This window comes from Pyxicephalus adspersus, chromosome 11 (genome assembly GCF_032062135.1).
Source record: "Pyxicephalus adspersus chromosome 11, UCB_Pads_2.0, whole genome shotgun sequence".
NCBI classification, from domain to species: Eukaryota; Metazoa; Chordata; class Amphibia; order Anura; family Pyxicephalidae; genus Pyxicephalus; species Pyxicephalus adspersus.
In genome coordinates, this window is record NC_092868.1 from 2,640,771 (window position 1) to 2,651,636 (window position 10,866).

Here is a 10,866-nt window from a genome sequence, read left to right on the forward strand (position 1 = left end):
TTGAGAAACTCTGGTCTAGGTGGAGCCCCTAGGAACCTCTAAAGGATCCCTAAGGTTCTATGGAACCCAGATTGAGAAACTCTGGTCTAGGTTGAGCCCCTAGGAACCTCTAAATCAGGGGTCAGCAAAGTTTTATGGCCACTAGGCCATTTATGGGGTTGGCGGGAGCACACTAGGCTGGATCCGCCCTAATGGCTCCGCCCACCACCAGGGAATGCCCCCTGACGTGAAATCGCTCTCCTCCGTATGCATTGCGGAAGAGAGGGATTTACTCTAAGGGAGCTTTCCCTATTTGCAGTGGCAGCGAAAGTATCAATGCCGGCCGCGGTAAATAGGGAAGCAACTGCAAGCGGGCGGCATCAAGATCCGGATTGGCCAGGGTGCTTTAGGTCGGAACGAACTACAGGCTAGGCCGTATCTGGCCTAGAGGCCAGAGTTTGCCGACCCCTGTCCTAAAGGATCCCTAAGGTTCTATGGAAGCCAGATTGAAAAACTCAGGTTTGGCAGAACCTCTAGCCACCTTCAGAGGAACCCTAAGTTTCTATGGAACCCGGGTTGAGAAACTCTGGTCTAGGTGGAGCCCCTAGGACCATCTAAAGGATCCCTAAGGTTCTATGGATCCCAGATTGAGAAAGTTAAGTCTAGGTGGAGCCCCTAGGAACCTCTAAATGATCCCTAAGGTTCTATGGAACCCAGGTTGAGAAACTCTGGTGTAGGTGGAGCCCCTAGGAACCTCTAAAGGATCCCTAAGGTTCTATGGTACCCAGAATGAGAAAGTCCCATCTAGCTGGAGCCCCTAGGAACCTCTAAAGAATCCCTAAGGTTCTATGGAAGCCAGATTAAGAAACTCTGGTCTAGGCAGAACCCCTAGGAACCTCAAGAGGAACTCTAAGTTTCTTTGGAACCCAGGTTGAGAAACTCTGGTCTAGGTGGAGCCCCTATGAACCTCCAAAGTATCCCTAAGGTTCTATGGAACCCAGATTGGGAGAGTCTAGTCTAGGTGGAGCCCCTAGGAACCTCTAAAGGATCCCTAAGGTTCTATGGAACCCAGATTGAGAAAGTCTAGTCTAGGTGGAGCCCCCAGGATCCCTGGTTGGAAAACAAAGTTCTGGAGAGCGTGTCTGCAGGAACTGGTGGCCATTGAAGTTTAAGGATCCCATGGTAGGTCATGTTGGATGAGAAGACCATCACCGTCTCGTCGGCATTCATGGTAATCCGATGGTGTTTAGTAGGGTTGAGGTCAGGGCTCTGTGCAGGACACTGGAGATCTTTTCCACCAAACTGGTGACTCCATGTCTGTATGGAGCTGGCTTTGTACCCCGAGACACAGTCATGGGGGGAACAAAAAGGGGTCTTCATCAAACTGTGACCACAAGGCTGGAAGAGCACAATTCTCTGCAATGTCTTTGTATGCCGAGGCATTAATAGAATCCTTCAATAAAAACACACAAAACCTCAATCAACCCCAAACCTCAGGGTCAGCCATCGTCCTATCGGGAATACATTGGTCAGTGCAAATAGCTGGTACTCTTATGGTCTATTTAAGAAATTTATTCTGGGATTCGGGCTTTTTTTTTAGTTTTGCTGCCTATACATGTTGTGGTGGTGGAGATTCAACCTATTACTAAATTGCCTGAGATATTCAGGCATTGTATGTTGGGGTCCCCATGGACATAGATGGGTGGTGATGGGAAACACATTCTGGTACCCTTTAGGCTTGTGTCTGTTCATGGTAATGGTGAGGAGGACAGGAGATAAGAAAGGAGGAGGAAAGGAGTGTTGACATGAGGATGGGAAGAAGTTGAGTTAGGAAGCTGAGTGCTATGGAGATTTATAGGATGGACTTTTGCTATTGAGATAAGAGGAGATAAATGGAGGAAGGGAAGGATATGGGTTTGCTATATGAAAAGGAGCAGATCTGTGAAGAGCTTTGAAGGGTCATTATAGCGATAAGAGAGAAGATGTTGCTCTCATGGTGAAAGGGTTTGATGAAAGAAAAGGATGTGCTTAGTGAAAATTATAGAGCTGGGAGAAAAACTATTAAAATAGAGATAGAAAAAGGAGGAAATGTGCATTTCTTTGGAGTAGGAAGATCGGGGAGATGAGTATCATCACTAAAAAAGTGGGAGAAAATAAGTGTCACCATGAAGTTATCAGGTGAAGAAGATGAGTATGGGTATGATTTTGGGAAAGGGAGGAGATGAGTGACACTAGATGGATGGTGAAGAAGATGAGTTTTACCTTAAAGATAGGGGGGAGATGAGTGTATCTATGAAATTGCACAAGGAATGAGATAAATGTTGCTATAAAGATGGAAGGTTGAGAAGAGGAGTGTAGTTATGTTTATGGGAAAAGGAGGAGATGAGTGTCACTATGAAGATGGGTGGGGAAGGAGATAAGTCTCAATATAAAAATGGAAGGTAGAGAAGAGGAGTGTTGTTATGATTATGGAAAGAGATAGAGATGAGTGTCATTATGAAGATGCAATGGGGACAAGATAAGTGTGGTTATGATTATGGGAAAAGGAGGAGTGACATTATGAAGATGGATGATGAAGGAGATAAGTGTTGGTATAATATTAGTAGCTTTAGGAGATGAATGCCACTAAGAAGATGGAAGGAGGGGAATGTTGGAGATGAGAGGAGGAAGAGTTGAGACAGTGTAGACAGTGCCAGTTCTCTTCTCCTTGTGAACCAATAGAAACTGTTGTAGGTTTTCGGAATCTCTTGATAGACCACTGTTGATTGGTGGAATTAAGATGACCCCATGGACCCTCTCTGTACTCATTACCATTTGGGGTGTTTGGGGTGAATTACAAAAACTTGTGAATTCCTCACCATTTTTGAAGTTTAAAAAAAATGCCTGGAGACACCAAGCCCATGCCTGGGGCCCCTCAGCTGGCAGTCTGGCCCCGAGCTGATATGTGTGTGTGCTGTGACGTGTTCTCAGTATAGAAACAGCAAAATGGCAGAGTGACCGTGCAGCAAAGATTAAAGTCCTTCCAGAAACATTTCATCCTCAGCTAATAATTACCAACTAGAAAAAAATCAACTAAACTTATCCGAGGGCAGAGACTTCTGTCTACTCATCACCTCACCCTTTCCAATCTGCCAAACGATGGATGACCAATCACCAACATGGACCCAAAGGGCTTGATTTAATAAAGCTCTCCAAGTCTGGAGAAGATACACCTTCATCAGTGAAGCTGGGTGATCCAGCAAACCTGAAATGGATCTCGTCCAGGATTCATAACATTTGCTAGCAAATAGCAAATGACTTTTTAGGAAATCCATTCCAGGTTTGCTGGATCACCCAGTTTCACTGATGACAGTGTATCCTTCCCAGCCTTGGAAAACTTTTACAAATCAGCCCCAAAATGTCCTTCTGGGCTCAAAACTCTCCGACTGTCTCCTGCATGAGTATTCCTTTGGATCTAAAGATCTGGATCTTTTAAACTTCCCTTTACTTCTTGTATTCCAAAAGGCTATGGAGGAGTTTGGATGCCTATTCAGTCAGCATTCCGTAGACACAGCTGATAGTGAATAATGTCATTCCAGCCACATAGGTTTCCGTACAGATCTCAAACGTAAGATCTGCATTGTTCCATCACACATACATATAGCTAATCAAATCTAAAAACTTTTATGTGTTCTTGTCCAGCTGTATGTATACATAGCATTCCATAGACACAGCTGATAAGTACCCTCAGTCATTCCAACCACATAGATTTTGATACAGATCCTGGAATCTGTGATCTGTATTCTTCCATCACTTATACAGTACATAAAGCTATTACAATCAAGTAATAATGATTTATTTTTATTTTTCCAGCTGCTTGTACACAGAGCATTCTATAGAGACAGCTGATAAGTACCTCCAGTCATTCCAACCACATAGATTTTGCTACATTGCAAACAGTAATCTAATTTATTTCCATCATGCACAGGCATGTAGCGATGGTAATTTCAAAAATTAAATCTTTATTTTCTTTCTGCCCAGCTGTTTGTTCACAGAGCATTCTGTAGACACAGCTGATACTTAATATTGGTTGTCATTCCAGTCACATCGATTTAGGTTCATATCCTTTATTCAATGATCTGTGTTCTTCCAGATACACAAAAAATGAGTGTGTGAAAGTACACAAAATCATACTATTCCCAAAAGCTATATAGAGAATTGGGTGCTTGTATACACAACATTCTGTAGACACAGCTAATACTGAGTACCGTCAGTCGTTTCAGCCGAGAAGCCACATTTTTTATACAGATCTTGGACCATGCGATTTTCATTCTTCCATTACCTAGGCATGATGCAGTTACTGTATGAATTGACTACTCTTTTTTCCTTCAGTTCATCAATTTATAAATGTGGCATTCTGTGGACACAGCTGATACTGCACAGTCAGTTCAACCACATAGATTTTAGTACAGATTTTGGATTTGGTATCTGTATTCTTCCATCACATGGTGATTTTTATATCAGAGAATAACTCTTTATTTTCTCCTATCCAGCTATTTATACACACAGCATTCTGTAGACACAGCTGATACTGAATATCAGCTGAAATTCCATCTACATTGATTCTGGTTCATATCTCTGATCTATACTATTCCATCACAAGCATGCAACACTTATGATGTCATATATAATTTCTTTATTTCCACCTGTCCAGTTGTTTATGTACACAGCATTCCATAGACACAGCTGTTACTAAATATCATCAGTTATTCCAAGCAAATAGATTTCGGTTCATATCTTGGATCCTGTGTTTTATATTATTTTATAACACAGCCATGTAGCTAATACAATAATAAATGTTAACTCCTTATATTCACCTGCCCAGATGATTATTCACACAGCATTCCGTAGACATAGCTTATACTGATTATCTTCAGTCATTCTATCCACATGGATTCTGGTCCATATCTTGGACACTGTGATTCGTTTTTTTCCACTACAAGCCATATAGTGAAATCATATGATAACTCTCTCCTTCCTCCGGCCCAGCTGTTTGTACACACAACATTCTGTAGACATAGTTGCTACTGAAAAATATAAATTATTCCATCCACACAAATTCCAGTTCAAATCTCAGACCCTGTGATCCATATTCTTCCACCAAAAACCATGTAGCACTTAAGATATCATATAAAAAAATGTCATTTCTTCCTGCCCAGCTGTTTGTACTCATAGCATTCCGTAGACACAGCTGATACCGATTCATAGATCCTTCCATCCACATGAATTCTGGCTCATATCTCAGACCTTGTAATCCGTATTCTTTCATCAGAAGCCATATAGCACTTATGATATTATATATTAATTCTTTATTTCCACCTGTCCAGTTGTTATTATACACAGCATTCTGTAGACACAGCTGATACTAAATATCATTAATTATCCCACCCACATGGATTCCGGTTCATATCTCAGACCCTGTGACCTGTATTCTTCCACCGCACCGTATTTTTCCACCACAAGTCATGTAGAACTTATAATATCATATATAAATTCTTTAATTCCACCTGTCCAGTTGTTATTATACACAGCATTCTGTAGACACAGCTGATACTGAATATCATTAATCATTCCATCCACATGGATTCCGGTGCACTTCTCGGACCTTGTGATCCGTATTCTTCCACCACATGTCCAGTCGCACTTATGAAATCATATATTAATTCTTTAATTCCACCTTTTTAGTTGTTAATATACACAGCATTCTGTGGGCACAGCTGATACTAAATATCATTATTCATTCCATCCACATAGATTCTGCCTCATATCTAGGACCCTGTGAGCTGTATTCTTCCATCACAAGACATGTAGTGCTTATGATATCATATATTAATTCTTTAATTCCACCTTTTCAGTTGTTAATATACACAGCATTCTGTAGACACAGCTGATATTGAATATCATTAATCATTCCATCCACATAGATTCTGGCTCATATCTCGGACCCTGTGATCCGTATTCTTCCACCACAAGTCATGTAGAACTTATGATATCATATATTATTCTTTAGTTCCACCTGTCCTATTGTTAATATAAACAGCATTCTGTAGACACAGCTGATATTGAATATCATTAATCATTCCATCCACATGGATTCCGGTTCATATCTCTGGCCCTTCCTCGGTCCAGCTGTTTGGCTGGCACGGTTCCCCTCCCCGGTATGCAGCCCTCTCATCCTGAAACTTGAGTGCTCATCCCATTCCCCATCCTAATTAATCCCATTGTACATTTATTAATGAAATGCAGGAAGATATCTCTGATCTCTCCTCCTTGAAAGACATCCCGTCCCGTACAATACAGCATTGTTGGGTGGCTGAGGGAGGTGGAAATGTTGCAGCCATTCCTATTATTTATTAACTCTCTGAGTCAGGGAACATTTATCTGGAAATTATCTGTACAGAATACAGAAACCATGAAATTCTTTATTTCTCACATTTGGTCTGGTAAATATACCAATGAAAGTATTTCCTTATATCTGTTGATCCTGCCAGGTAACCTGTAGTCTGATGACTTCCTGTGTTCTCTGCTTGTTACATTGTTTCCAGGTCTCCCTGTGGCATATAGGAGATTTTTTTGGGGGGATTTTGAAGCTCATTGATTTTGTAAAACAGATTCTTAGATCTGATGAATCTTGTGGGATTGGAAGTAAAATTATAATGAATGTTCAGGGGTATGTGGGCAGATTCCTTTCCATTTTCCTTAAAAAGGTGATTGGAATATATGTGAGCCGCTCCTCTTTGTGTATGTATGAGAAACAGGTCAGAAGGAGAAAAGAGAGGGGCTTCAGGCTCTTGTTTTAGGTTGTGTCTGGTGTCATACATCCGTACAATAGTGTGTTACATCACAAAAGACCATTTCCCTTTGTAGAATCATGGGGTGGTGGTTGGCTAAGCTGAACAGTTGTGTTCTAGGCTATAAAGAAGGTATAAATGAAAAACATTGTTACCCGACGCGTTTCGCCATAGGGGCTTCTTCAGGGGTTTATACCAAGTGTAATATATTGTCTAAGCGATGTGGAGATGTTGTCACAGATAGGTATGACACAGATGATAAGGATAAAGGTTGTTACTGATATGGGTTCAATTGTAGATGATGCCTTGGGTTAGAATGTGGTATAAAGTACAGATAATTCCTGGTCTTTAAATGCAAGACAATATATTCCCCTTGTTAAATACCCCTGATCCCTGAGGAAGCCCCTGTGGTGAAACGCGTCGGGTAACAAGAAGTTTTTCATGTACACCTTCTTTCTAGCCTAGAGGGCAACTGTTCAGCCTAGCCAACCACCACCCCATGATTCTACAACGGGGAACGGTCTTTTGTGATGTAACACACTATTGTACAGATGTATGACACCAGACTGACTTAATAAAGGGAAGGCTGGAAGGCAGATTTCATAAAGGGGAGGCTGGAGGGCAGATTTATTAAAGGGAAGGCTGGAGGGCAAATTTAATAAAGGGGAGGCTGGAGGGCGGATTTACTGGTGGGGAAGCTGGAGGGCAGATTTATTAAAGGGGAGGCTGGAAGGCAGATTTAATAAAGGTGAGTCTGGAGGGCAGATTTATTAAGGGGGAGGCTGGAGGGCAGATTTATTAAAGAGAAGGCTGGAGGGCAAATCTAATAAAGGGAAGACTGGAGGGCAGATTTAATAAAGGGAAGGTTGGAAGGCAGATTTATTAAGGGAAGGCTGGAGGGCAGATGTATTAAAGGGAAGGCTGGAGGGCAAATTTAATAAAGGTGAGTCTGGATGGCGGATTAATTAAAGGGGAGGCTGGAGGGTGGATATAATAAAGGGAAGGCTGGAGGGCAGATTTAAACATCCCTAATATTTGTGGCAGATTCCTATAGGATTGCTATGGATGATCATCCATTGTTCCTGGCATTTGCCATTGAAATGGATCTATTGGCTGATTATTTGCCATCGTACAGTGGGGGCTCCATAGATATCAGGTAACAGGTATTATTAGTTCCTAATTATATTTATTCACCAACTTTTCCAATCATTTTTTTATTCCCAAGCTCCTCTCCCTGTGCGGCCTGGATCAGCCGAATCTAAGCAGGGATCATCTGCATTTTGTCTGCTATCAGGTGACCAGGAAGCGCCCCCCCAGGTAAAGGGGGATGGGTTGAAGGTCTTGTCAGGTGTGTGCTTGTTCTCTCCTCCCCTGCTGCCGTCCTTCCTCTTATCTCTCCCCTCCGTGTCTTCCCCCACCTGATCCCCTCAGGACAACATTCGAGTTTCTCCTCCGTACAAACTCCTTCCTTGAAGACATTTCCAAACTTTTTCTAAAATGTTTTTGGTTTCCTCTTGTTTGCCAGGTGAGGTTTTCCATTCATGTCTGGTTCTCTTTGTCGTCTGTTGTGCAGTCAGCGCTCCTTATCATTTTCTCACGTCTTCTTCTCTTTCCAGTGGAATGGTTGCCGCAGACCCCCGGCCTCCTCGGCTGAGATTTGAGGGGGAGCAAGCAGCGGAGATCCAGTAAGGTAAGAGAACCTGTGCACACCTTAGGGATTCAACGCACCCTCAGGGTATGAAAAAAGAGCACGCAGGGATCTCATCGTCTTCCTACAAAGCTGACTTAGAAATTCCTTTATCCTGAAAGCCGGCAAACAAAGGGGATAAGTTGCTGCAGGTGAAGCAAGTTGTATTGACTTTGATAAGGAAGTCCGCAGGCTCATTTTGAATAGTTGGACGAAGGGCCATCTGATATGCAAAGAATCGTGAAGTCAGCAATACATCCAATAAAAAATACAGCAAATCCATCCTAATCCAAGAATTCATTTAATTGTGATTTATAAATTGTAAGATTTTTAAACATCTTCAAAAACGTCATACGGAGAAGTACCTTGGCTCAGGCTGTATCACCTTGACAGCATCTTGCTCTCTTTACTAATGCCATTTGTAATATATTAGTTTGATATCAGAACCTCAGAGGCCGGTAGAAGATCAAGTATTGCTCAGGGGTGGTGCTTAGTGTCAGGAAGGGGTGTGGCTTAGTATCTACTTGCTAAAAAGTTGGTAAGTTAAACAGACCTTGTCCGTGGATCAGATTACTCCCCATTGACAGTTTAAAAAAAAAAAATTGCTACCATTCTTGGTCTAATTCAATAAAATAAAAAATATTTGTTGATCCCAATGCTTTCGATGCTGGGAGTGGTCAAAGTTGGGTTGCAGCATAAATTTCATGGTGGGCCATTGGGCCCCAACCTGCTGCAAGGATTTATTCATAGGAACTATATAATAATGGTGGATCAGTAGCTTGCATATTCTTCCGCATGATTTGAGGATGGGTAATGGGAAGGCACCAAGGGGGGCAAACAAAGGGGCTCTTATGGGGGATAATTATTGGCACTAACCCCATTTTTGCTTCCAGGGTTTCGGGATTTTATTACATTCCTGGGATGTTACATGACCGCTCCTCAGAGATGGTACAGAAAGACGGTGAGTTTCAGGTCATTTATTTAAAGAATAAATTATTATCACAGTGCAATCTGTGCAGGTGCAGGTAGAGATATGAATTGGCTTTGATCCCAATGTTGAACAATGCAGCTTTATTAAAAAAAGAAAAAAAAAACAATTGATCAGTGAATTAGCAAATTCTAATTTCATGTTTAGTGAATCATAAACAATTGCTTAATATTTAATAAAAAAAAACTAGCTGCAAGCTTTTTACATAGAATGGCATAGAATAGCAATAAAGATTTATTATTTGTTAGAAATGAAATAAATCTTTCATTATATTTGCTGATTCTTATAATACTTTTGCCTTCTTTTGCTGCAAGTGAGTAAAGGTTGTCACTGGACCCCGCTGAGGATTCTGGGAATGACTATCTGTATTTTCATTTCATTGGCTGGAATTGGAGTCACAATTTGGGCAGTAGGTAAGATTTGGTGATTCTGTCTTCTATCTTATGTGCAATATATAGCTTTTTATATTTTATGTATTTTTATTATAAAAATCTATTTGGGTGTTTTATTCAGGCTAAACTTTGCAATGCTGAAATCCTATTGAGTGTTAGCGCCATCTAGTGGAGAATTTACATAGTTTTGTATTTCTGACATAATAAAAATATGGCAAGGAAATGTAAAAATATGAAAGTCCTATAAAATCAAATTTTGTTGCAACGAATTGCTGCCTCACCATTTCTCTTTGTTTAACAGTGACGTATGTTCTGAAGAATGAGACATCAAACATCTACATCGGTAATTCCACTTCCTGTGAGAAATGTCTCAGTGTTCCCCAGTTTACAGGTTTATTTTGCATTTTTTCTACCCCAAATGTTTAAGAATGAACCCGAATATTCCAGAATGCACCAACGCTGCGAGGAGCTCTACTATCCCCTAAACAAAGCCGGTCACATTTTGGCAACAATTTAAATATTATTATGGGGATGTTGCAGAATTTCGGGACACAACCCATTACATATAGGAATATGAGCTTCTTATAATGTTGGCTTTGTTTACATGGGACCCTGCAGTGACCCGATCACTTTAAATTAAAGGAGATCTAACGTAAAAGAAAAAACAGAGTAAATGTGATGTACTGTCCCCAGTATTCACCAGCCTTGCATCTCTGTTATCTCAGTCCAGGTAAATTCCCCAGATCACAGACTCACCGTGTATGATGAAAAAGACCAAACTTGGCGTCTGGTGTGCTCGTCTGTTGCCAATGCTGCAGTGGCCACACTTAGCTGCGAAGAGATGGGATTAATAAGGTAACGGATTCTACACTTTTCTCTGTCTGACTCTGAAGTACTGGAGGACTCTGCTCCTTCCTCTATAACTCTCCTCTCCTGAAATACTCTGCCCTGCTGGAGGACTCTGCTCCTTCCTCTATAACTCTCCTCTCC

At 41.3% G+C, this 10,866-nt stretch overlaps 1 protein-coding gene across 6 annotated transcripts in view; it reads left to right on the top strand.

Moving 5' to 3' along the window:
* Positions 1-10,866, top strand: part of HPN (hepsin) — a 21,711-nt gene that overhangs the window by 3,017 nt on the left and 7,828 nt on the right. For 2 of the 6 annotated variants that reach the window (XR_011922654.1, XM_072425709.1), the window contains exons 2-7: positions 8,035-8,126; positions 8,426-8,499; positions 9,390-9,457; positions 9,799-9,897; positions 10,178-10,267; positions 10,602-10,731. Coding sequence is in view for 5 of the 6 variants with exons in the window: in XM_072425709.1 (XP_072281810.1) it covers positions 9,418-9,457; positions 9,799-9,897; positions 10,178-10,267; positions 10,602-10,731 (359 nt within the window). In the remaining variant the exon portion in view is untranslated. The other 4 variants (XM_072425713.1, XM_072425712.1, XM_072425710.1 and 1 more) reach the window with 4 other exon arrangements.